The 25,899-nt window shown below is 44.5% G+C and overlaps 3 protein-coding genes and 1 long non-coding RNA gene across 5 annotated transcripts; 3 read left to right on the top strand and 1 right to left on the bottom strand.

Moving 5' to 3' along the window:
• Positions 1-385: 385 nt before the first annotated feature.
• Positions 386-4,059, top strand: LOC127905934 (uncharacterized). Its single transcript, XM_035762557.2, has 2 exons — positions 386-638; positions 2,603-4,059. The coding sequence occupies exon 2, from the start codon at positions 2,616-2,618 to the stop codon at positions 3,444-3,446; it is 831 nt and encodes a 276-aa protein (XP_035618450.1). The 5' UTR covers positions 386-638; positions 2,603-2,615; the 3' UTR covers positions 3,447-4,059.
• Positions 4,060-4,322: 263 nt separating this feature from the next.
• Positions 4,323-10,918, top strand: LOC118375920 (sperm acrosome membrane-associated protein 4-like). The gene is made up of 3 exons (XM_035762558.2): positions 4,323-6,845; positions 9,555-9,692; positions 9,863-10,918. Exons 1-3 carry the CDS (start codon positions 6,791-6,793, stop codon positions 10,081-10,083), a joined length of 414 nt encoding a protein of 137 aa, XP_035618451.1. The 5' UTR covers positions 4,323-6,790; the 3' UTR covers positions 10,084-10,918.
• On the top strand, positions 8,554-9,505 carry LOC127919206 (uncharacterized). Its single transcript, XR_008102172.1, has 2 exons — positions 8,554-8,642; positions 8,739-9,505. It is a non-coding gene; the product is annotated as an uncharacterized LOC127919206 (long non-coding RNA).
• Positions 10,919-12,686: 1,768 nt separating the features above from the next.
• On the bottom strand, positions 12,687-25,661 carry msh5 (mutS homolog 5). Of its 2 annotated transcripts, XM_052502704.1 has the most exons (26): positions 25,235-25,661; positions 24,947-25,048; positions 24,726-24,849; positions 24,409-24,489; positions 24,096-24,149; positions 23,851-23,972; positions 23,217-23,326; positions 23,088-23,123; positions 22,927-23,009; positions 22,746-22,791; positions 22,437-22,575; positions 22,263-22,325; positions 22,036-22,164; positions 21,862-21,934; positions 21,380-21,489; positions 20,823-20,903; positions 20,651-20,738; positions 17,478-17,545; positions 17,283-17,401; positions 17,027-17,153; positions 16,745-16,894; positions 15,390-15,464; positions 15,088-15,234; positions 14,804-14,941; positions 13,703-13,776; positions 12,687-12,961 (listed from the first exon to the last, which is right to left on the bottom strand). In XM_052502704.1, exons 2-26 carry the CDS (start codon positions 25,034-25,036, stop codon positions 12,850-12,852), a joined length of 2,439 nt encoding a protein of 812 aa, XP_052358664.1. In that variant the 5' UTR covers positions 25,037-25,048; positions 25,235-25,661; the 3' UTR covers positions 12,687-12,849. The 2 variants fall into 2 exon arrangements, with proteins under 2 accessions (XP_052358664.1, XP_052358665.1); XM_052502705.1 differs by having other exon boundaries at positions 24,947-25,661.
• Between the last annotated feature and the right edge of the window lie 238 nt (positions 25,662-25,899).

The following is a 25,899-nucleotide window of genomic DNA, read 5'->3' as shown; positions in this document are numbered from 1 at the left end:
TCCCTGGGGACTGGCCCAAACCAGCCAACGATTCCCACGACCCCTCACAACCAGACAGCTTATTTTGCTAACAGACTCACACAGACTTGTTTAACTATCCTTGTGGGGACCAAGCAATTGATTCATATTCAAAAATCTAATTAACCTAACCTTAACCCCCTAGACCTAATCCCTAACTCTAACTGTAAACCCTAAACCTTAAGTAGAATTTTCCTTGTGGGGTCCAGCAAAATGACCCTAGTTGGGATATTAAAACCAAAAAAACACTCACAGCGTAATGCTCTGGCTTACTGCTTCTGAAACATCGAACTATTCCAAAAAGAAAAGTGTGCGCATAGTATAGAGTCAAGTCAAAAGGCAACTGAAACATTTAGGCATATTTATGAGGACCAAGATCTCGCATGCGCCGTAGTAGCCTACTCGCCGCTTTAAACCAAGGCTGGACAGATGTTAAGCAGCCTGGTTGAGGGGTGAAACTCCGGGAAAACATTTTAAAGAGGCAGCTGAAGAGTCAACGCTGACCATATTAATTTAGGGACAAAATAAATAATGGGCACCATGTTGAGAAAATAGTTCCAGATATGTCAGCAGCAGGAGCGACGCGGAAATGTCCACAACCGAGCCACAGCCAAATCGAGGCAAGTAACCATTTTCGGAACGTTCTCAAAAATCAGATCGCAGCACATGAAAAGCAAGTGTTACTTGTTAATTTTAGTTTGTTTTTGGTCAATAGTGTTGACTTACTTTTTAAAACATGATTCAGACATCCCCAATGTCAGAAAGGCTTTAGCGACAGAACCATAAATTAAAAGATTACGGTTACATTTCATACGGAATCGGACAACGCAACTCCGCTCTCTCTCTCTCTCTCGTTGTCGAGGGTCTGCTTCAATGTTGCACAAGTTCAACCCTTCGATTAACGTTTTTGACCGATGTTATTGCCGTCATTTATATAATGTTATGTAAAATCTACAATTTCTGAACTTTTTGCAATCTTTACTAAATGTCTCGTTTTTTTGCATTCATGTTCTTTGTTTAAGTGATTGAATGTTATGTTCAAGGAAAGCACCAAATCAGACGAAATTACTTTATGTGAAATATAATAGAAGCTACATCTGGGACTTGGTCAATTGAGAGTTACCACTGGACCATATATTATCAATTTAGGTCAGAATTGGACGCCATTGATATGTCTGTCTTGACAGTGCTTTATTTTATTATTTACATAGGCTATTGTGGAATATTTAGTTCGAGTTTAAATGTGACTGATACAGAGAACGGGCTTGTGTACAGGGTAATCTAGCGTGGAGTTTAGAAGGGGGCGTGAGAGACTCACATACTGCATCTCATTAACTCCTGGGGTTCTTATCATCTCTGTCACTTCCTGTTGTTTAGAAAGTCAACTCTCAACAATCCCTCTCACTCCACCCCACCCCTTTCCCCCTGTCTTTTTTTTCTCTTCCTCTGATTTAACCCCTTTCTCTTCCCCATTACCTCTCTCTCTGTCCTGTCCTCATCCTCTCTCTGTCCTGTCCTCATCCTCTCTCCCTTCCTCCCTCTCCTGTCCCCGTCCTCCCTTTTTTCTCCTCTCTCTCCTGTCCTCTTCTTCTCTCTCTCCTGTCCTCTCTCTCTCCTGTCCTCTTCTTCTCTCTCTCCTGTCCTCTCTCTCTCCTGTCCTCTTCTTCTCTCTCTCCTGTCCTCTCTCTCTCCTGTCCTCTTCTTCTCTCTCTCCTGTCCTCTCTCTCTCCTGTCCTCTTCTTCTCTCTCTCCTGTCCTCGTCCCCTCTCTCTCCTGTCCTCTTTCTCTCTCTCCTCTCCTCATCCTCTCTCTCCCCTGTCCTCGTCCTCCCTCTTTCTCCTGTCCTCTGTCCTGTCTTCTACCTCTCTCTCTGTCCTGTCCTCATCCTCTCTCCCCTGTCCTCACCCTCCCTCTTTCTCCTGTTCTCATCATTCCTCCCTCTTTCTCCTGTTCTCGTCATCCCTCCCTCTCCTGTCCTCGTCATCCCTCCCTCTCTCCTGTCCTCGTCATCCCTCCCTCTCTCCTGTCCTCGTCATCCCTCCCTCTCTCCTGTCCTCGTCATCCCTCCCTCTCTCCTGTCCTCGTCCTCACTCCCTCTCTCTCCTGTCCTCGTCCTCACTCCCTCTCTCTCCTGTCCTCGTCCTCACTCCCTCTCTCTCCTGTCCTCGTCTTCTCTCTCCTGTCCTCGTCTTCTCTCTCCTGTCCTCGTCTTCCCTCCCTCCCTGTCTCTCCTGTCCTCGTCCTCCCTCCCTGTCTCTCCTGTCCTCGTCCTCCCTCCCTGTCTCTCCTGTCCTCGTCCTCCCTCCCTTTCTCTCCTGTCCTCGTGTCCCCTCTCTCCTGTCCTCGTCTTCTCACTCTCTCCTGTCCTCATACTCCTGTCCGTGTCCTCTCTCTCTTTCTCTCTCCTGTCTTCATTCTCCCTCTTTCTCCTGCCCTTGTCTTCTCTCCGTGTCTATCCTGTCTTTGTCCTTGCTTTCTCTCCTGTCCTCATCCTCTCTCTCTCTTTCTCCTGTCCTCGTCTTCTCTCTCTCTCCTGTCCTCGTCTTCTCTCTCTCTCTCCTGTACTTGTCCTCTGTCTATCCAGTCTGTGGTAGAGGATGACAGCAGCTGGGTCCTGTGGAGCGGTCAACGCCGTCTGCACCCAAGACTCCTCCCACTCACCTAAAACAACCTGCCCACAAACCACATGGCCCTGCCCACTCTGCTTCCCACGGCAACAGAAGGAAGAGCTCGAAGTCAGACTCCGCCTCCGCTCCCCTCCTGGGGCGTGGCTACTAGCGGGCGTTGTCGTGGTGATGGTGGGAATGTTTGTGGCCGTGGCCGGGTATGCTAGCTCCACCCCTAACCCTGTGGGTGGGCGAGGCAGCTCCCACAGCGAGCGAATGAAACTGCTCGGCCCTGTCGTGATGGGCATCGGCCTGTTCATCTTCATCTGTGCTGGAACCTTGCTGTATGAGAACCGGGACCGTGAGAACCGAGAGCGTGAGAACCTTGAGAACCCTGAGGAGCAGGGGAAACGCAAACACAAGAAAACAAGGGAATGGCGCCAGGAGAACCGTGATTGTGAGGATGTGGAACAGGGGAACCAGAGAGAGCCCTCAGATAGACACTCCCCTCTCCCTGAGGAGTGCCCGCCCCCCCTGCCTCCCAGAGTGCCTAGACAGGAGGGGTTAGAGTTGAACGTTCTCTCTGTGGGGGCGCTGAGCTCACTGCTACCAGGGGAGGGACAGGGGCGTGAAGAGAGAGTCAGAGAGGTGGGGGGTAAAAGGGGGTCAACCCTGCTGACCAGAGTCCTGCACCACCAGGACCCCCCCCCCTCCTGTCCCTCCCCAGCTCCCTCCTCTGTGTACTCTGACTCCTGTAACTCCAGTGAGATCAACTATAACGTTCAGACAGGCTCCCCTATCCACTCTATTCTCCAACTCTGAGATACTACTGTACTCACATCTGTACACACTTTTCTAAATAAATGCATCACATATTTCTCTATCTCTCTCTGTGGTTGATATAGGCTGTAGATGCAGTGGAGTGTGTTGGGCATCTCTCTCTACCCCTCCAGGACGGGCAGGGGGAGACAGGACTAGGTGACGTCAGCTTGTTGTGTAGTAAAGTCTCTCTCAGGGGTGTTTGACTGTATTTGGGCTTAGGAGAGGATTCCACTGCAGACAGTGACTGTGGTGCCATCCTGAATGATGCACGTACACACACACTAAATACGGCCAGACATTCCACTATGGAACAGGCTGCTTTGGAGAACTTTGATTCATGATGTCGTTTTAACTGTAACTCAAAGTTTTATCTAATATTAGTGACTCTGTTTGTCATGGCTGTTCTCCTATAGGGTTTCTGTTTACACACACCCAAACTTGGTTCAAGAGATGGATGGAAATCATAGCAATGAAAACAAAGTTAATGCCTTCTCATAGTTGGCTGTGTACATGCTTACTCTTTACTTGAGTTAGATGTTACTACCCACTGGCCAATAACTGGTCGAATCCACATTGTTCCACTTCATTTCAATAAAACATTTGCAAAAAGTCATCAACGTAAGGCAATTGCGTCCTTTTCCCACCCAACTTTGAACCTAAATTCAATGTCATTGTGAATTTGTTTTGTTGATTTCACGTTGAATTCACGTTAGCTGACAACTCTACCAAATATTCCCAGTCTGTTTGCAGTCCATATATGAAGTATATCTTTGCAGCGTGTATGCAGAAAACCTTTGGTCTTTAAGGTACACAAAACCATTAGGATGTTAGACTGGGTTTAATTGAATAGAGCCCGCAGATGCAGTAAAAGGGGGGCGAATTTAATTGTCCTGAGTGTTCTCCTCCAGCCTCCAATTACACTGTGGAACCGACCAAGGGTTTTTTATTGGTATTTCAGGACTGCAGAGTATTTCCTCTGTTGTTCAGACACATGCTGGGATAATGCCATTGAGATTAGTGAGGAACGCCAAGACTGCCTTGCCCTGCACGGCCAGACACATCTACACGACACAGGCACAACACACACACACACACAACCGCATGCATGCTTTCACACATGCTAAACCTCTCACACCTCGTACTGCTTTTGAACCCATTAAACCCGGTTCACCACCAGTGACACTACCAGGGATAGACCAGTACTTGGTTTCTCACTTCTGACTATGCTAATACTGGGAAGTGTGTGTTTTTGTGAGTTTAATGCAGCAGCTGAATTATGTGGTCAGTCAGTGTTTGATTGCTGGACTGTAATCCTGAACATCAGATTAAATTCACATGTAATCCCTGCCTGACCCTAACACTTACTCTCACAATGCTCCACCTATGGCCTCTCATAACACACACAAACACAAGCACACACCCTCTCTGTCCCACATGGAGATAACCTGTGCATTGTATTTCTCCTCTTGCTATTACCTAGGTTTGTTTAACTGTCTCAGTCTGTCTCTGTGTTACGCAATCCCACAAACAGGACAGTTGTTTTAGTTTCCCTCTAATGTCAGTCATACATTTTATTAGAGTTTATGCAGGATCAGTACTGTGGGACTGGGAGCACAGTCTCTAAGCTGCTTAACTCCTCGCTGAGTCAGACACGTGTGTTTTACCGAGGAGGGAGACCCTACTGGGGTTACAGGACCAGAGACAGAGGGCTGAATCCTAACATCAATCCTAACATGCAAATCACAACTTTGTGAAAATATCCCATTGATCAGTAGATAGTCAGGATCTCAAGTTAGTGTTTCAACTTGGCACCGCAACAACACCTGGGACACCTGTGACCCACAGCAACAACACCTGGGACATCTGTGACCCACAGCAACAACACCTGGGATTCACAGCAACAACACCTGGGGAACCTGGGATTCACAGCAACAACACCTGGGATTCACAGCAACAACACATGGGACACCTGTGACCCACAGCAACAACACCTGGGACATCTGGGACCCACAGCAACAACACCTGGGACATCTGTGACCCACAGCAACAGCACCTGGGACATCTGTGACCCACAGCAACAGCACCTGGGACACCTGTGACCCACAACAACAGCACCTGGGACATCTGGGACCCACAGCAACAACACCTGGGACCCACAGCAACAACACCTTCACATAAAGTAGGATTTTAATAGCGCCCCCTTTCATGTGGTAGACCATTCAGTCAAGTACAGATGTCCATTAGTCATCTAACCCTCATTGTTGATTTAGGACATCTCATTATTCCCTTTGAGGTGTTTAAACATGTTCATGAAATAATGAAGTGTAACAGTCTTTTTCCAGCGGCCCTGTCAGAGAACCTAATCCTCTCCACCTGGTCTTTCCTTTGTAACTTTAATCTTTTTTTGCTTTTCAGTGTATTTTTGTAATTACACGGCTCATCTGTAAAATAAACCCTGGTCTCAGCATGACTCCCTGTCAAAATAAGGGTTAAATCAAATAAGTATTTAGATCCCACATAAGGAGCATTTCTAAGAATCCAACAGCTGTTTCTCAAAAAACTTTCTCTCTGATGATGCTACGGTGTTAGTTTAATATGGGGGAAGTGCAGATATTTTCATGAGCTAGTGAATAGTAACTAGTCAAAGTAGCCCAGACTAGTTACAGACAGATCTTTGTCTGAGCTGATGGGTTAACTAAATGTCTTAGCTTTACAATAACACAGTTGTGTAAATTACTTAAGTAAAAAATACTTTAAAGTACTAATGAAGTCATTTTGGGGGGTATCTGTACTTTACTTTACTATTTAGCAATGTGACCTGACTATTAAAAAAAACAAGAATTATGCCATCTGGTTTGCTTATTATAAGGAATATGAAATTATTTATACTTTTGATATTTAAGTATAATAGAGCAATTACATTTTACTTTTGATACACAAGTAATATTTTACTGGGTGACTTTTACTCACGTCATTTTGTATTACGGTATCTTTACTTTTACTCAAGTATGACAATTGGGTACTTTTTCCACTACTGCAATAACATGCTCCGGATCTGAGCTACCTATATACTGTGTATATATATATATTTAGACAGCTTATAGAGAGCCTCTGTCTTTACCTCTCTGCTCCGGATGGCTGGCCCACTGCGCAGTGCTGCCTCTGACAACAACAGTGATTGGTCTGTGAGAATAGACAGGTATAATGCGTCTTAATCCAATTCTAGCTACAGGGGTGCCTGCTCCTACAGTCACAATGGAGCTCATTGCCTTCCTCAGGGACACTCCTCATTTTGTGGTCTCAACTGGCCCTTCTCTGGATAGTTTGAAGGATTTATTTCTGAAATGAGGGGATTGATGCTCTGTGTTTTTGCCCTGGCGATGTTAACAGCTTCTGCAGGTAAATCGAGATGAATTGGTCTTTCTCTGCTCTGGGTCATAGTATGTAGGTAGGCTATACTTTAGGTATGGGATGTGAAGTTTTTCACACAGAATGTGAGGGACATAAAATTGAAATATTATAATCATAGAATTATATTATATATATTTCCTGATGTTGTTTAACACCAACTACAGACCAGGGTCATTGTAATAAGAATTTGTTTTTAACTGACTTGCCTTGTTAAATACATAAAATAAAAAACTCCAAACTGCTACAGCACATAAGATATATATATTTTAAATGTGTGTTCATAAAGCATACATAACGTCAATAAGAACATAAACATGACATTGTAGCTACACAGAGCCTCCATGAACATATTCACTACGAAAATACTTATATTCTGTCATACAAATATGTCAGTATCAGTTTTATACAAATACTGGGATTGTTCTGATTGAAGAGGATGGGCATTTCATGTCTTTAAACACCTCCACCAGTCCTGCAGTCGCTCTCCTGAAGGTAGTTGCGCTTTTTTTACTGAAAAAAGGTTGGGTTGGGTGACTCTATGTTTGGGATGATTACTGGAAGAGAAGATAATTACTGGAAGAGAGTTAAGTTGAGGTTGAGTTGGGTGACTCTGTTTGGGACAGAGGAGGCTGGTGGGATGAGCTATAGGAGGAATGGAATGAATGGAACAGAGTAAAACATGGTTTTAATATGTTTGATACCAATCCATTGATTCCATCATAATGAGCAACGTCCTCCAATAGCTCCTCCCACCAGCCTCCACTGGTTTGGGATTTACTGGAATTAGTTTTAGGAAGCTATTGTAATCCATATAGTAATCGTTAGGTCCACTGTAGTCCTGGTGTGTGCATGCAGGTCTTTGTTCCAACCCAGTGATATAGCAAACACTGGATGAAATACTTCCTAGTTTTAGTTGGTGAGTTTGTGCAACCCCAACCCTCTAGCCAATTAGTGTTCACCTGAGCTGGCAGGGGCTAACAAGCTAACAGAATGAGAGAGGCTGATGACCAGAGATTAGGAACATCACTGAAACTCAGGGGTTGGATTAGCACTAGGAGCTGCTCCCACCAGAGGTGGATGGCCATGCCAGGTTGTAATGGAGCAACAGTATAGCTGGACTAGCTATAAGCAGTAAGTCTAACCTGAATTTGTACATAGGGTTAGACTTACCACCTAAACCTAATTTCCACCTACTGTAGGTGCTCAAAGTGCTTTACAAATTTACCTCATCCACCATTAATGCTTTTCAGTAGAGGGATGCATTGTGGTATGCTGCTGGCAGATGAACACAAGACACACAGCTACCTAAGAACGTTACCTGACTAAACTACTTTAGTTTCCCCTCTTACTGTAACATATTGGTGCTCTATAGATGCAGTCTTCTGTCGTCTACTATAGACGCAGTCTTCTGTCGTCTACTATAGACGCAGTCTTCTGTCGTCTACTATAGACGCAGTCTTCTGTCGTCTGCTATAGACGCAGTCTTCTGTCGTCTGCTATAGACGCAGTCTTCTGTCGTCTGCTATAGACGCAGTCTTCTGTCGTCTGCTATAGACGCAGTCTTCTGTCGTCTGCTATAGACGCAGTCTTCTGTCGTCTGCTATAGACGCAGTCTTCTGTCGTCTGCTATAGACGCAGTCTTCTGTCGTCTGCTATAGACGCAGTCTTCTGTCGTCTGCTCTTCTGTCGTCTGCTACGCAGTCTTCTGTCGTCTGCTATAGACGCAGTCTTCTGTCGTCTGCTATAGACGCAGTCTTCTGTCGTCTGCTATAGACGCAGTCTTCTGTCTATAGACGCAGTCTTCTGTCGTCTGCTATAGACGCTGTCGTCTTCTGTTCGTCTGCTATAGACGCAGTCTTCTGTCTTCTGCTATAGACGCAGTCTGTCTGCTATAGACGCAGTCTTCTGTCGTCTGCTATAGACGCAGTCTTCTGTCGTCTGCTATAGACGCAGTGGGTACCACCAAAGATGCCGTGAGCTACCTTGGATGTGAGTAAGATAGTGACTCATCAGGTGAGAGTATGGCCTTAAAATCTCACCAAGGTTAACCAAAAAGTAAGGTTTCTGGCAAGGAAATAATGTTTTCATGATAGGAAAATACTACAGACACTGGCAGTGCCCCTTGTGCAGTGTCATTTTGATTAGATAATTGATTATGTGTGTGCCTCAAGAATAAGCTTCAGAAAACTCAGAATAAGCAGTGGTGGAAAAAGTACCCAATTGTCATACTTGAGTAAAAGTTAAGATACCTTAATATAAAATTTGTGAATTAGACCATTTTCCTGCCCTACATTTATTCGGGTGTCAGGGAAAATGTACGGAGTAAAAAGTACATCATTTTCTTTAGGAATGTAGTGAAGTAAAAGTTGTCATAAATAGTAAAGTACAGATACCCCCAAAAACTACTGAAGTAGTAATTTTAGGTATTTTTACTTCAAGTATGTTACACCACTGAGAATAAGATAGTCGTACACACTGTGTGTGACTATGCGATCTTGCCCACCTTTCATATTATTTGCCAAAGAGGGTCACAATAAAAATAAACCTTCAATCTTTTTTCATGTATGTAATGTTGTCTCTGTCAGGAGCAGCCTTCGACCTTAAATGATCAATTCTATCAATAAAACACTCATGACTTGTAGCGATTATGTCCCTGTGTGAGAGTGTACTGTATATGATATTACCCTGTGGTCCCAGATGAGGATGATCAGGAGCAACGGGAGGAGGTACCTCTGCAGTGTTTCCGCTGTGACCTGGGCTTTTGGGATGCCTGCTACACCACCAAAACCAACTGCAATATCGGGGAGAAGTGCTACACTGGCCGAGGGAAGGCAGGTGGGTCACATGGATAGACATGGCCGGCGGGTGCTGTGTGTGTGAGTGGGGGCTGTGTGTGGGACATTACGGTGCTGGGTTTTGTGGATTTTTGGCAGAGAAGTGTGAAGCAGAGCATATTAGTGTGTTGACAGTGTCTATGTGTGTTAACTGTGTGTGTGTTTCTGTAGGTGATGTGTTGGAAGTTAAGTTGCTGGGCTGTGTCAAGGCGAAGGAGTGTGAGCTGGTGACCAATGTGGAGCTCTTCTCCAACACAACCATCTACATGATGACCAGGCACTGCTGCGACACACACTTCTGCAACACCGGACACACACTACCCCTCAACACACTCCTCTCCCTGTCACTGACTACAATAACCATGATCCTCACCTTCAACAGACTACAATAACCACCATGCACCATAAAGTCCCCAGCAGCACACATTTATTCCATTTTCTTAATTCTGTTAATATTCTGTGTTTATTTGTCAAGGAATATGGACAGTAATTAACATATGTGGATGTGCCAGATTGAGGCGAAAGTCTCATGTTCAACCCTTAGAAGCTGTCTCTGGGCTTGGGAAAAATTGGTTAGATGGTTTTATGGAATTCAATTTTGAATAAATGTAATTTTCTCATTCTGTTGTTGGCATAAACTAAAAAAGGAGACAGAAAATAAAATCCAATCATATTTATTGAACATTCTGAATTGTAACTGAATAACATAATACGAATTTACATTGTCCTCAATCTTGGTTGGGATATTTTAAACACGTCAAAATTACTTTTATGTTCTCCTCCAAACCTAAATATTTCCATAGAGAATACTACAGTATCTCCCATTGACTTTAGTGTTATGGTAAATCCTAAAGTAGTATGCATCAATCTCTCAGACCCATAGGCACAGATCTAGGATCATCTTAACCTCTCTAAAACCATCAGCATCTTGGTGCAACTTCCTCCTACAGTCAGTGAAGCTGAGGTCATACTGGTATACAGTAGTGTTGCTGTTAGACAGACAACAGTAGCGGTGCTGTTAGACAGACAACAGTAGCGGTGCTGTTAGACAGACAACAGTAGCGGTGCTGTTAGACAGACAACAGTAGCGGTGCTGTTAGACAGACAACAGTAGCGGTGCTGTTAGACAGACAACAGTAGCGTGCTGTTAGACAGACAACAGTAGCGGTGCTGTTAGACAGACAACAGTAGTGTTGCTGTTAGACAGACAACAGTAGCGGTGCTGTTAGACAGTAGCGGTGCTGTTAGACAGACAACAGTAGTGTTGCTGTTAGACAGACAACAGTAGCGCTGCTGTTAGACAGACAACAGTAGTGTTGCTGTTAGACAGACAACAGTAGCGTTGTTAGACAGACAACAGCGCTGTTAGACAGACAACAGTAGCGTTGCTGTTAGACAGACAACAGTAGCGTTGTGTTAGACTGTTGCTGTTAGACAGACAACAGTAGCGTTGCTGTTAGACAGACAACAGTAGCGTTGCTGTTAGACAGACAACAGTAGCGTTGCTGTTAGACAGACAACAGTAGCGTTGCTGTTAGACAGACAACAGTAGCGTTGCTGTTAGACAGACAACAGTAGCGTTGCTGTTAGACAGACAACAGTAGCGTTGCTGTTAGACAGACAACAGTAGCGTTGCTGTTAGACAGACAACAGTAGCGTTGCTGTTAGACAGACAACAGTAGCGTTGCTGTTAGACAGACAACAGTAGCGTTGCTGTTAGACAGACAACAGTAGCGTTGCTGTTAGACAGACAACAGTAGCGTTGCTGTTAGACAGACAACAGTAGCGCTGCTGTTAGACAGACAACAGTAGCGTTGCTGTTAGACAGACAACAGTAGTGTTGCTGTTAGACAGACAACAGTAGTGTTGCTGTTAGACAGACAACAGTAGCGCTGCTGTTAGACAGACAACAGTAGTGTTGCTGTTAGACAGACAACAGTAGTGTTGCTGTTAGATAGACATCAGTAGCGTTGCTGTTAGACAGACAACAGTAGCGTTCGCTGTTAGACAGACAACAGTAGCGTTGCTGTTAGACAGACAACAGTAGCGTTGCTGTTCGACAGACAACAGTAGCGTTGCTGTTAGACAGACAACAGTAGCGTTGCTGTTAGACAGACAACAGTAGCGTTGCTGTTCGACAGACAACAGTAGCGTTGCGTTGCTGTTAGACAGACAACAGTAGCGTTCGCTGTTAGACAGACAACAGTAGCGTTCGCTGTTAGACAGACAACAGTAGCGTTTGCTGTTAGACAGACAACAGTAGCGTTGCTGTTAGACAGACAACAGTAGCGTTGCTGTTAGACTGTTAGACAGACAACAGTAGCGTTCGCTGTTAGACAGACAACAGTAGCGTTCTGTTAGACTAGCGTTAGACAGACAACAGTAGCGTTCTGCTAGCGTTGTTAGACAGACAACAGTAGCGTTGCTCGCTGTTGCTGTTAGACAGACAACAGTAGCGTTGCTGTTAGACAGACAGACAACAGTAGCGTTGCTGTTAGACAGACAACAGTAGCGTTGCTGTTAGACAGCTGCGTTGCTTAGACAGACAACAGTAGCGTTGCTGTTAGACAGACAACAGTAGCGTTGCTGTTAGACAGACAACAGTAGCGTTGCTGTTAGACAGACAACAGTAGCGTTGCTGTTAGACAGACAACAGTAGCGTGTGCTGTTAGACAACAGACAACAGTAGCGTTGCTGTTAGACAGACAACAGTAGCGTTGCTGTTAGACAGACAACAGTAGCGTTGCTGTTAGACAGACAACAGTAGCGTTGCTGTTAGACAGACAACAGTAGCGTTGCTGTTAGACAGACAACAGTAGCGTTGCTGTTAGACAGACAACAGTAGCGTTGCTGTTAGACAGACAACAGTAGTGTTCTGCTGTTCGACAGACAACAGTAGCGTTGCTGTTAGACAGACAACAGTAGCGTTGCTGTTAGACAGACAACAGTAGCGTTGCTGTTAGACAGACAACTGTTAACAGACAACAGTAGCGTTGCTGTTAGACAGACAACAGTAGCGTTGCTGTTAGACAGACAACAACAGTAGCGTTGCTGTTAGACAGACAACAGTAGCGTTGCTGTTAGACAGACAACAGTAGCGTTGCTGTTAGACAGACAACAGTAGCGTTGCTGTTAGACAGACAACAGTAGCGTTGCTGTTAGAGCAGGTCTCCTCCAGAGGGAAGCAGCTCCTCCTTCATGTAGCGCTGCAGATCCACACTCTGGTCCTCAAGGTTCACACACAGAAACTTCTTCACCACACAAACACACCTGACAGGGACACACACACAAAGAAAACACCTGTGGGTGATTGTGTGTATGTATTGCAGGCAGAATAACTTATTTAAATGTTCATCTGAGCCATCTTTGTTGCAGGTGAATGGTAACAGCTGAATAAGATGAGAAAAAGAGGAAACCCGCACACTGATCTTGATAGTATCACTGCTCTTTAATAACTTTACGTATCGACTTCAAGGCCTTCCTCAGAGCGTTTGTGAATGTTTATAATTAGCAACCTTATGTAGACATTGATCCACCCACATCCGTTCAATGCATCAAATGGGATTGTTGTCGAGGGAAAATAAGCAAGTGTTACCAAATATAACAATATTTCATAACTATTCTAATAACGTGTAAAACCACAATGAGGACATCGATTCATAAATCATTGGTTACAGTGCAAGAAAAAACGTTAAGCATAAACTGAAGCGGAGGCATTCATTCATGTTCACATTTACATGCATTCTTTTATCTCAAATTATTTAAATGTCAAATCTGGCTTTAGTCCCACCTGCACATTGACCCAGTACAGGTACTCCTCATATTTAGCCTCATTATTGTTGTTATTGTGTTACTATTTCCTATTTATTGAGGAAATATTTGTCTTATTCTAACTCTGTACTGTTGGGAATGGGCTCGTCAGTAAGCATTACACTGTCTACACCTGTTGTATTCAGCCAATAACATTTGATTTGACTTTGTGTGTGTGTTCACTGTGAGTGTGTGACTTACTTGTTTGCCTGCTCCTCTGTAGATGGTCGGTCGATGCGTTTAATGGTCTTTCCTGTTCTGTACAGTTCAGATACCTACACAAACACATACATAACTTACTCTTAGTTTGCATTGCTGTTGAAAAAAATGTGATGCCTTATTGTACTTGTGTGCATAGACACAGGTAGTAGTTTGGGAGTATGGGGGCTGCGTTATATATTCATATTTGGTAGAAATAAAATTGTTAAAAAATATATTTGATGGGTGCTGGAAAAATATATTTTTTGGCTGCATTACAGATGCTATATCAGTCCGTTAATACAGAACTATTAAAGATGGAGTGCACTACTTTTGTGGAGAAAAATAAATATAGTTTGTAGTTTGTATCCTGTTTAGTGAATGATTACTGTGAGTATTAATGGAGTTTAGGCCATGAAACTGTGTGGATGCTCATTTAGAAAGGTTGACCTAATCAGATAAGAATAAATTGCCTAGTGTCAAATAGCAGGGTCAGGCCCAGGACAAAGATGGACGGGGTGTGATTCTGACGTCTAGCTAAACAAAGTGAGCACCATGGAGATTCCACAGGGGAAAACAGGGAAACTCATTGGGGTTATAAAATGTATAGCTGGGGAGGTGACAACTGCAAGAGGGTGGGGAACAAAAGGAGGGAAGAGTACAAAATGTTTTGTGAACTTTCTAAATGCATGCACTCAGCTGACTGTATCCTTGGTATTAAACACTTAACTTCTCTTGAGCTTTTGGTCTCAATTCCTTGTTGCAAATAGGTTGCAATAGCATTTTTCTTTTCAACAAATGGAAACAGGATGTGCCCGAGCTCAATTTCGAGTCTCATAGCAAAAGCGTCTGAATACTTATGTAAATAAGGTATGTTTTTTATTTGTAATAAATGTGCAGAAATGTTTCAAAAAAGCTGTTTTCGCTTTGTCATTATGGGGTATTGTGTGTATTTAAGCCTGTAATGTAAGAAAACGTGGAAAAAGTCAAGGTCTGAATACTTTCCGAATACACTCTCTATATATAAAAGAAAATCTTCCAATTTTTCAGGGAGTGCTGCTACTTCCCACAGCTATGCTAGTGTGTGTGTGTGGTGTAGCGTACCTCCACTCCTCTCTGTACGAGGCTGGGGGGAAGGCCTGCCAGTGTAGCGATGTTGGCTGCGTAGCTGGAGCGACAGATCCCCTCCTTCAGCTGGTACAGAAACACTAATTCATCCCCATCCACCGCTGTCTCCAGAGTCTACACACACACACAAAACACACACATATCAAGGCTGGGATTCAGTCCAGGGCATGCTTAGGGCAGACAATACACTTTTTAAAGGGTTTTTCCCCAACAAATCCCAGCCTTACATACTGAAAGGGACACACACACACACACAGTACCAGTAGTGACAGCAGGCCTGAGGAAGGTAGGAGACCCAGCTGTAGCAGACTGTGGAAGTTAGTGGCCAATAGAATGTGAGGAACCTCGGCTGGAACTCTTTTCAGCCAATGAGAGATAGATGCCGCCAGAAGGGAAAGCCCATCCACCTGGTGAGAAACAGTTTACTTGGACCCACATTGAAACACTGAAACATAGAAAGACCCAAAGAAAGGCAAATAACTGGGCAGTGTATGAGAGACCTTTCTCCTCCATCCCTCCTTTCATGTCTCACGTGTTTCATCCCTCTTTCCCTCTCTCTCACCGTGTTAGTTCCTTTCCCAAACTCATCAATCAGGACCAGTGAGTGACCGCTGCTGTGGTTCAGAGCATGAGCCATCTGTAGCACAGACATAAACACATACATGTATGACACACTGAGAATAGGTAAATGCATGCGTGTCTGTAGTGCAGTGGTGTAAAGTATTTAAGTAAAAATACTTTAAAGTACTACTTAAGTAGTTTTTTGGGGGGGTATCTGTACTTAACTATTTATATTTGTGAAACCTTTACTCCACTACATTCCTAATGAACATAATGTAATTTTTACTCCCATACATTTTCCTGGACACCCAAAAGTACTTGTTACATTTTAAATTATTAGCAAGACAGGAAAATAGTCAAATAAACACACTTATCAAGAGAACTTCCCTGCCTACATACTGCCTCTGATCTGGCGGACTCACTAAACACACATACTTTGTTTGTAAATGATGTCTGAGTGTTGGAGTGTGCCTCTGGCTATCAATGTTAAAAAATAAATAATAATAATTGTGCCGTCTGGTTTGCATAATATAAGGAATTTGAAATGATTTACACTTACTTTTGATACATAATGTAATTTTTTTGCTTGACCTGACCAAATTCACATAGAATTGTGAGTTATAGATCTTTCATTTCCATTGAAAGCAAGTCTAGGAAGCGATAGATCTGTTGTATGTGGGCTATTTCAATGCTTCGCATTCTTAAGTTTGTTTTTACGTCTTTCACTTTTGGTTTTGTACACCAGCTTCAAAAAGCTGAATATACAATCGTTTTGGTTACGGAAAATATATTTCACAGCGGTTTAGATGATACAATGATTCTCTACACAATGACTGCTTGTTTTGTCACATAAACTGAAGTTTGGCAAACTATTTGGATTTTTGCATCCAAGAAATGGCAGAGCGATTTATGAATAGTGCATCTTGATCTTTAAGTATATTTTAGCAATTACATGTCATTTTAATACTTAAGTACATTTAAAACCAAATACTTTTATAACTCATTACTCAAGTAGTATTTATATCCTGCCTGGTTGGCCCTGACCGGGGCTATCGTTGGACAGGGCCAGTGTCCCCCCCCCCGTCTCAACCTCCAGTATCTATACTGCAATAGTCTATGTGCCGGGGGGGCTAGGGTCAGTCTGTTATATCTGGTGTAATTCTCCTGTCTTATATGGTGTCCTGTGTGAATTTAAGCATGCTCCCTCTAATTCTCTCTCTCTCTCTCTCTCTCTCTCTGACTTTCACTGGAGTCATTTTCTATTAAGGTATATTTACTTTTACCCAATTATGACAATTTGGTACTTTTTCCACCATTGGCATAGTGTGTATGTGTGTGTGTAGTGTGTGTGTGTACCTGGTTGAGATCTATCATGAAGGTGCTGAGTCCTACAGACACAGATTCTCTGCTCTGCATGCGTGTGAAGATTCCGTCCACCAGACCAATCTCTGCCTCCTTCGCTGGCACGTCAGAACCAATCAGAGCCATGAACACAATCAGACCCACCTGACCCAGCCAATCAATCACAAGGAAGAGGAAACAATCTATCCTGAAACAACTCAAGGACTGTATCTGTCTTTGACACTTTCTGTGTGTGTGAGAGTGAGTGTGAGTGAGTGAGTGTGTGTGTGTCCTTGCCTGTTTGAGGTAGATGCTCTTGCCAGATGAGTTGGGCCCGGTGATGATCTTGACCCGTCCACTAGTCTCAGAACTCAGGAAGGAGTTAGACACAAACATAGGAGAACACAACTCCAACAGAGGGTGTCTGAGAGAGTGAGAGAAAGGGAGATCTGAGCAACAACAACCCTTATCTGCCGCTCTAACCGCCTCCCTGGATACTCTCGGGGTTCATACAGGCGTCTAGCCAGCTGGAATGGGGTCTGAGTGTGCGTACCTGGCCTGTCTGAGTGTTATCCTGTGGTGGTTGGCCAGAGTGGGGGTAGTGTATCCGTACTCCTGGGAGGCATGGCTCAGTGCCATCAGACAGTCCAGCTCAGCACTCAGATCCAGAACCTACACACACACACACGTAGCATAATCCCACAAAAAGATAAGTGTGCACACAGAGATACCGCTTAAAAACGCACACCTTGTATAGACAGGCGCTTCTCCCCAGCACTGTGGTCTGCAGCTGTGTCATAACTGCTGTCTCCATGTCTGAGAGAGAGAGAGAGAGAGAGAGAGAGAGAGAGAGAGAGAGAGAGAGAGAGAGAGAGAGAGAGAGAGAGAGAGAGAGAGAGAGAGAGAGAGAGAGAGAGAGAGAGAGAGAGAGAGAGAGAGAGAGAGAGAGAGAGAGAGAGAGAGAGAGAGAGAGAGAGAGAGAGAGAGAGAGAGAGAGAGAGAGATTCAGACATGTAGAAAGTATGGTCTACTTTTTTTCCAAAAGGGTTTCTTCGGTTGTACCCTAGAGATCTTCACGGGTCAACCTGTACCCGAATACCCGATCCGGGACCCGAGCAGGTACGGGTCCTGAATTGTAAATAACGTCACGGGTCTGGGTCGGATCTCATATGATTGTCACAGGTCTTGGGTACGTGTAATTTTAACTGACTGGTCCGGAAGGGCCTGTAAATATCAGAACGCGACTGCTGCAGCAGAGAGACAAGACAGAAATTGTAAAATTTATGCTGCTGGTCATGCTTTTCATAAGAGTGGAGATTGGTGCGTGTAGCTTGTTGTTGGCCAATCATAAGTCATCAAAGTGCCAATAGACTACAGTTATAGTCTCCATGTGAGGCAAAAGTTAGGAGATATCTAATCAAAGGAAGATGAAATTAAAAGGCAGACTGCTCCTTAATATTTTTAAAAGAGTTTATGTTATTTGTAACTGTAGGATGAGAACGCGCACGCACTGCAGCATCAGTTAGCATAGCTAGCTAGCGTTACTAGCTTCTCGTCCTGGTTTGATTTCGTCCAAGACTGGTACTACGTAATCATATTGGATCAAATCAAATTGTATTTGTCACATGCACTGAAAACAACAAGCCCTTAACCAACACTGCAGTTCAAGAAATAGAGTTAAGAAAATATTTACTAAATAAACTAATGTAAAAAATATACAAAATCTTAAAGATAATAAGAAAATTACATAACAATAACGAGGCGACATACAGGGGGTACCGGTACCGAGTCAACGTGCGGGGATACAGGTTAGTCGAGGTCATTTGTAAAGTGTCTATGCATAGATAATAAACAGCGAGTAGCAGCCGTGTAAAAACAAAAACAAAGGGGGGGTCAATGTAAATAGTCCAGGTGGTTATTTGATTAATTGTTAATAATAGCAGTCTTATGGCTTGGGGGTAGAAGCTGTTAAGGAGCCTTTTGGTCCTAGACTTGGGGCCCCAGTACCACTTGCCATGTGGTAGCAGGGAGAACAGACTATGACTTGGGTGGGACCGGAGTCTTTGACAATTTTTTGGGCCTTCCTCTGACACCACCTAGTATATAGGTCCTAGATGTCAGGAAGATTGGCCCAATGATGTACAAGGCCGTACGCACTACCCTCTGTAGAGCCTTATGGTCAGATGCTGAGCAGTTGCTATACCAGGTGGTGATGCAACCAGTCAGAATGCAGCTGTAGAACTTTTTGAGGATCTGGGGACCCATGCTAAATCTTTTCATTCTCCTGAGGGGGAAAAGGTGTTGTCGTGCCCTCTTCACAACTGTCTTGGTGAGTTTGGACCATGATAGTTTGTTGGTGATGTGGACACCAAGGAACTTAAAACTCTCGACCCGCTCCACTTCAGCCCTGCGATATTAATAGGGGCCTGTTCGGTCCTCCTTTTCCTATAGTCCCAGTTGTCTTGAAAGCACCATAAATCCAGAGAATGCCAGACTGATGACAACATTTGCACACAAAGGACCGCCGCGCCACCTTCCTGTTCAAGTGAGCACAGCACAACAAGGTGAGTCCTAAAATGTCTTGTATGCTGCTGTATAAATGATGTAATATGCCAGGGAGATATGTATACTGTAGCTAAGAAAGTAATACTAAGTGTATGTTGTGTAGTAAGACATTAGCAGCCCATGTGCCTCACCCAAATAATTTGGTCTATTTTCACTTAATTTTGTTCTGACTTGGAGGTGCACATGTAGCCTATAACCTGTTTTTTAGAAATGTAATCATTGAATATTGTAAGACCTTTCATCTGCTTATATGCCCTCTTTATTTATCCTACAGCTTTGACTTGGTGTACAGGGAGAACACTAAGAACGGCCCGTGTTCTGAGTTCTGTTCCTGAACAAATAGTTATATTGACTACGTCCGTCCTAGCTTGCTCATGAATGTCTTAATCAAAATTACGGATTGCCTATTATTCACATGTCGTCCCCTTATGCCATAGTTTACATACATAGTACATCTCAATTGTCAGTAGAAACCACATTTGTTTAAACAAGTCAGCCATTTCCAGGCTGTATCCCATCTGGCCGTGATTGGAAGTCCCAGTTTGGCAGGGGTAGGCCGTCATTGTAAATAAGAATTCGTTCTTAACTGACTTGCCTAGTTAAATAAAGGTTACATATCAGCTATGTTTTTTTAAAGGCAGTAAATGAGGCTGAATTAACTGTTTCGCTGACAGACAAGTCTCCGCTGATAGCCAGGTGTAGCAGTGGAAAGATGTTGGGACTGCTGTTGGGATTCTTCTGTTGGGACAGCTTTATGGAGGCCCTAACAGTTATTGGGCACCGTTTGTCACCATTATAGTGCAATTAATGTATTGTTGAGTGTCGTGTTGTATAGTGACTTTGCTGGCATGCATCCCACAATTGTTTTTTTCACCCCACCAAGATTTACATGCTAAACTCGCCACTGGTACCAACGCACATTGACTTGGTACCGGTACCCCCTGTATATATACCCTCGTTATTGTTATGTAATTTTATTGTGTTACTTTTTATTACATTTTTTACTTTAGATTATTTAGTAAATATTTTCTTAGCTCTTATTTCTTTCACTGTACTGTTGGTTAAGGGCTTGACAGTAAGCATTTCATGGTAAGGTCTTATTTCTTTCACTGTACCTGTTGTATTCTGCACATGTTTGATTTGTTTGATACCATTCCAATTCATTAACATGAGCCCGTTCTCCCCAATTAAGGTGCCACCAACCCCGTGGTATAGATATTTATATTCCCGGTCTCTGACATTGCTTGTTCTGATATTTATTTTTCTGGATTATGTGTGTCCCCATTTTAGAGAGGACAGAGAGAGAGACGAGAGAAGAGGAGCGAGAGAAAGAGAGGGGAGGGCTGACAGCCTGACCTTTGGTGTCACAGTGTAAGTCTCCCAGCAGGTCATCTAGCTCCTTGGTTCTCTGACTGCGGTAGTGCAGACGCTCCTCAGACAGAAACTAAACACACACAGTGAGAACATACACACATCATAAACTCACACTCACAGTGGGAGCAATCATACACATGTATCATACACGCACCATGAAGTCAAGGCCCTCTATCTCAAAGTCCTCTTTCTCCACCATGCTGGTCAACCGAGGGACCGAGAGCAGGAACCCTATCTGAGAAAGAGATAAATAAATTATGTTGATAGGATAGGACATCCAGATTACAATTTCACCTCATTTTATGGATATTTAGAAAGCATTGGCATCCTGTTGATCCTGACAGTCAGCAAGGTACACTTTAGATGTATTTGTTTAGCATTTAGCATCCTTGTTAGCATGTAAACCAGGGATGGGTGACCCCATGATGGATGTCAGATCAGGGGGATGTAGACAGACAGTAATAGTAGCTGTCAGACCAAGGGGATGTAGACAAACAGTAGTAGTAGATGTCAGACCAGGGGGATGTAGACAGACAATAGTAGTAGATGTCAGACCAGGGGGATGTAGACAGACAATAGTAGTAGATGCCAGACCAGGGGGATGTAGGCAGACAATAGTAATAGATGCCAGACCAGGGGGATGTAGACAGACAATAGTAGTAGATGTCAGACCAGGGGGATGTAGACAGACAATAGTAGTAGATGTCAGACCAGGGGGATGTAGATGACGCAGCAGGAGGGGATGCGGGAGTCCAGGTGCTCCAGCTCTCTGCGAGCCACGTCCGTCAGAAAGTCAGACAGTCCCATCATCCTCCTCTTCTCTGGCAAAGAAAGCAGACAGAGGTGAGTAAGATTACCCTAACCTTCACCTTACCTTAACCATCAGCTAACACTAACCTTCAGCTAACATAACCCTAACCTTCAACAAACATAACCCTAACCTTCAACTAACATAACCCTAACCTTCAACTAACATAACCCTAACCTTCAACTAACATAACCCTAACCTTCAACAAACATAACCCTAACCTTCAACAAACATAACCCTAACCTTCAACAAACATAACCCTAACCTTCAACAAACATAACCCTAACCTTCAACAATCATAACACTAACCTTCAACAATCATAACACTAACCTTCAACAAACATAACCCTAACCTTTATCATTCCCTAATGTTATGAACACTCACTCTCATCTATAGCAGGGTCCACATTGGGTTTGACAGTGAAACGGTTTTCTGCTAAACTGCCCTCAAAGTCCACCTATACAAGACACAAATCACAGAATAAAATGAGAATGAAACACATTGACATACAGAACATGGGAGCTGAGCTGCACCTGACGTGTGTACTGTGTGTCCCACCACTCTGCTGATGAGCGAGGCGATGTAGTAAAGGTCATCTGAGAATCCCTCACTGATCTCCTGGAAGAGTTGGATGGACTGAGGCAGGGAGCGCACTGTGTCCCTGATACACACCGCACTATACACTGTCTACAACACAGACACACACTATTCACAATGCACCGTAGCTTGTCTAATACACATACAGACATGCTATTCATATAGATAAATGGCCGTAGAACTCCTACCTTGTAGAGACCCTGCCAGTCAGAGACTTTGGTGTGAGACAGAGACATCGAACGCAGGAGAGTCTACAGCAGGAGAAATAATACTCTTTATTACAGAAAATTCATACTCATCACTGATGTTGCAGACTGAGGCCTGCATGGCGCTGAGGGGTAAAGTTCACAGGTCATGGTTACCGGGATGTTCCTGATGTTGCGTAGGGAGGACTGCAAAGTGTTTAGGGAGTCAGAGTTGCGTGGACAGGAGAAGAATCTCACAACTTCCTGTCTCCTGTTCAACACCGCCAGGTCACGAGTAGGCCTCAGAAACCACTGGCTGAGAGAGAGAGAGGATTTCATAATAACCAACATCTAGCAGAACAAGGAGGGATAAAGATTATGACTACGCACCATAAACAGGTACTGAGGTATTGATTATGTTTCTCAGATATAATCTGTGTGTGGTTGGTTTCTGACAGTTCACCCATGATAACAGGTTTTCCTCACCGAAGCAGTTTGGAGCCAAACTTGCACCTGCAGTGATTCAGTATCCCTGAAACAGGGACACCAACACCCATGACATCATCACTACAGAAAACACGACTGAGAGATCACCGCTTCTCATAATGCGAGTGTGACAATGTACTGACATCACATCAGAAAATTAACTTCCCATAATGTGTGTTACCATAGAGACTGAGCCCTTCCTTCTCCCCAGACTGCAGCTTGTACACAGAGGGGTGCAGCTCCGACTTGAAGATCTGCAGCACACTGGAACACACACACACAACAAACATGGCAGGCAGAGAGAGAGAGAGTGTGTGTGTGTGTGTCTACAGGGGGACTGACCTGTAAGTATCCTGGTCCACGTACACTACGTCTTTCCTGTAAGAGGAATGAAATTCAGATGTGAAAAAAACATTCAACCACAATACCTATACACAACTGACCTGATCTCTCTGTATGTGTGTGTCTTACAGTGTGTAGGTGTGGAACTGTAAGATGGGGACTCCCACACTGCTGTCCTCTAGCTCCACTCCCACTCTCCTCTTGTCCAGACACTTCAGCAACGCACCTACTGACCGCAGCTAGGACACACACACAAATAAACACACACACACACACAACATTTTCAATTTAATCTCAAATGTCAGTGTGTGGTTATTTTCCTGGAATAAGGGGGAGAACTCACCATGAGGGGGGAGGAGAACTCACCATGAGGGGGAGGAGAACTCACCATGAGAACTCACTATGAGGGGGGAGGAGAACTCACCATGAGGTGGGAGGAGAACTCACCATGAGGGGGAGGAGAACTCAACATGAGGGGGGAGGAGAACTCAACATGAGGGGGGAGGAGAACTCACCATGAGGGGGGAGAACTCACCATGAGGGGGGAGGAGAACTCACCATGAGGGGGGAGGAGAACTCAACATGAGGGGGGAGGAGAACTCAACATGAGGGGGGAGGAGAACTCACCATGAGGGGGAGGAGAACTCAACATGAGGGGGGAGGAGAACTCAACATGAGGGGGGAGGAGAACTCACCATGAGGGGGGAGGGGAACTCACCATGAGGGGGGAGGAGAACTCACCATGAGGGGGAGGAGAACTCACCATGAGGGGGGAGGAGAAGGAGATGCAGGAGGAAAGGTAGGAGATTCTCTCTCTCTCGGAGACGGCGGGAGGAAGGAAGGGAAAATGGGCAGACAACAGCCTCTGCTTACTGACCTCCAGACCTGTGGTAAAAAGAGGGAGAGAGAGAGAGAGAATCTGTAACTGAAAACTTGACTATTGATGTTCAAAAGTTACACTGAGAACAATACCTAGTGTATTACCACAGGCAAGGCAGCTGTTCTTACCAAAGTCCACATAGGGATAGGTCACCACCTCAGGCCTGTAGTCTGGGTTGGCTCCTGGAAGCAGGGAGGAGAGAGGGAGTCAGAAAGAGAGAGGGGGATAGAAGAGAGTGAAAAAGAAGAGAGTTAGAGATAGAAGAGAGCTTGAGAGAGAGCGATAGAAGGGCAAGCAGATAAAGTGAGAAAGGGGGAGAAAGTGCAAATGTATAAAGATTTTTTAGCATTAACCTTTACCCTCCACCTTAACCATCACCCCTCCCCAGCCAGCCTAAAGTTTTCCCTTCCCCAGTCCTCCCTGTGCGGTGCTCCTCCTCACCCAGTCCCTGCATGAACTGGACCATGCAGCGTTCCTGCTTAGCACTGGTAATGATCACATGAGGGCTCACCTCCTGGACCACTGAGAGAGGGAGCGGGCAGAGTCAGGGAACCGGGGACAGGTGGAAGGAGAGGGGAGGGGGAGGAGAAGGAGACAGGGGAGAAGGGGACCAGGGGGAGGGAGGAGGAGAGGGGGGACCGGGGGGAGAGGGACAGGGGGACGGAGAAATGTGTTTGGGTCAGTTAGTAGTTTAGGTGTGTACTGACTACCTCTGGTTAGTGTGTGTAAGTGTATGTGTGTTTAACTTTAGTATATACCTCTGGCCAACAGTTGGAGCTCGTGGTTGTCTGAGGTGTCAGGCATGTAGTGCAGAGTGAAGTCTCTGCTGTCATAGAAACACAACCCCAACTGCCCATGCTGGGCAAACACACTCAGCAACACCTGGACACACACACACATTATCTTAATCTGCCTTGGCCCATTGTTTGTAGTTTGTATAGCACACATGACATGTGTGTGTGTTCACTGTTGCTCTCACCTCATGTGATTCTTCCTCCTCCTCCTCTTCTCCATTCATATTGGGGAGCCCAGACAGGCCTCTTCCTCTGACATCACCAGGCACCGCCATATACTCTCTAGGCTACACAAAGACACGCAGACAACTTTGGCCTGAACTTTGTTACGTCAATCATTATATCATAATTTGGCTAATTTGCTAACGTAAACTACTTTGAATTTCACTTATGTAGTAGGCCTAGCCCTTTCCGTTTACAGACATATATAATGTGCGCCTCAGGTATGGCATGTCCGTTAGTTAGCAACTTACCGGTGGTCTATCTCAACTGACTTCAACGTTTACTCGCCTTTTTGTTGCAGTGTGTGTAGTTGCTTTTAAGCGCGTCTCTCAATGTGATCTGGCACCGGGCGCGAGGCATGTCAAGCGCGCTAAATTCATCCCCACGTGCGCTGGCGTGGCTGCAGCAGAATTAAAGCCAAAGATGTATCCTACTATATGTGGAGAAAAAAATGGCACATCACACCAACATCAAGACCTCAACTGTAAAGTATTGCGGAGGGAGCATAATGGTTTGGGGTTGCTTTGCTGCCTCAGGTCCTGGCAAGCTTGCTATCATCGACGGAAAAATGAATTCCCAAGTTTATCAAGACATTTTGCAGGAGAATGTTAGGCTCTCTCTTCACCAATTGAAGATCAACGGAAGTTGGGTAATGCAACAGGGCAACTACCCAAAACACAGAAGAACAACAGACAACAGAAAATACGCCTTCTGGAGTGGCCCAGTCAGAGTCCTGACCTTTATATTATGGAATGGTCTACCATATCAAAGGCTTTTGCCAAGTCAATAAAAATAGCAGCACAATATTGCTTAGAATCAAGGGCAATGGTGACATCATTGAGGACCTTTATGGTTGCAGGGACACATCCATAACCTTTTTTTTCACCTTTATTTAACCAGGAAGGCCAGTTGAGAA

Source organism: Oncorhynchus keta, unplaced genomic scaffold (genome assembly GCF_023373465.1).
Source record: "Oncorhynchus keta strain PuntledgeMale-10-30-2019 unplaced genomic scaffold, Oket_V2 Un_contig_1599_pilon_pilon, whole genome shotgun sequence".
Classification (NCBI taxonomy): Eukaryota; Metazoa; Chordata; class Actinopteri; order Salmoniformes; family Salmonidae; genus Oncorhynchus; species Oncorhynchus keta.
This window is presented reverse-complemented; position numbering and strand designations above follow the sequence as displayed.

Coding starts and splice junctions, on each gene's coding strand:
- LOC127905934 (XM_035762557.2), top strand. CDS start 2,616: ATGACAGCAGCTGGGTCCTGTGGAGCGGTCAACGCCGTCTGCACCCAA.
- LOC118375920 (XM_035762558.2), top strand. CDS start 6,791: ATGAGGGGATTGATGCTCTGTGTTTTTGCCCTGGCGATGTTAACAGCT. Junction 6,846..9,554: donor GATGTTAACAGCTTCTGCAG/GTAAATCGAGAT, acceptor CTGTGGTCCCAG/ATGAGGATGATCAGGAGCAA. Junction 9,693..9,862: donor CACTGGCCGAGGGAAGGCAG/GTGGGTCACATG, acceptor GTGTTTCTGTAG/GTGATGTGTTGGAAGTTAAG.
- msh5 (XM_052502705.1), bottom strand. CDS start 25,036: ATGGCGGTGCCTGGTGATGTCAGAGGAAGAGGCCTGTCTGGGCTCCCC. Junction 22,576..22,745: donor TTTGGCTCCAAACTGCTTCG/GTGAGGAAAACC, acceptor TCTCTCTCTCAG/CCAGTGGTTTCTGAGGCCTA. Junction 17,546..20,650: donor CTTACACTGTGACACCAAAG/GTCAGGCTGTCA, acceptor TCTCTCTCTCAG/ACATGGAGACAGCAGTTATG.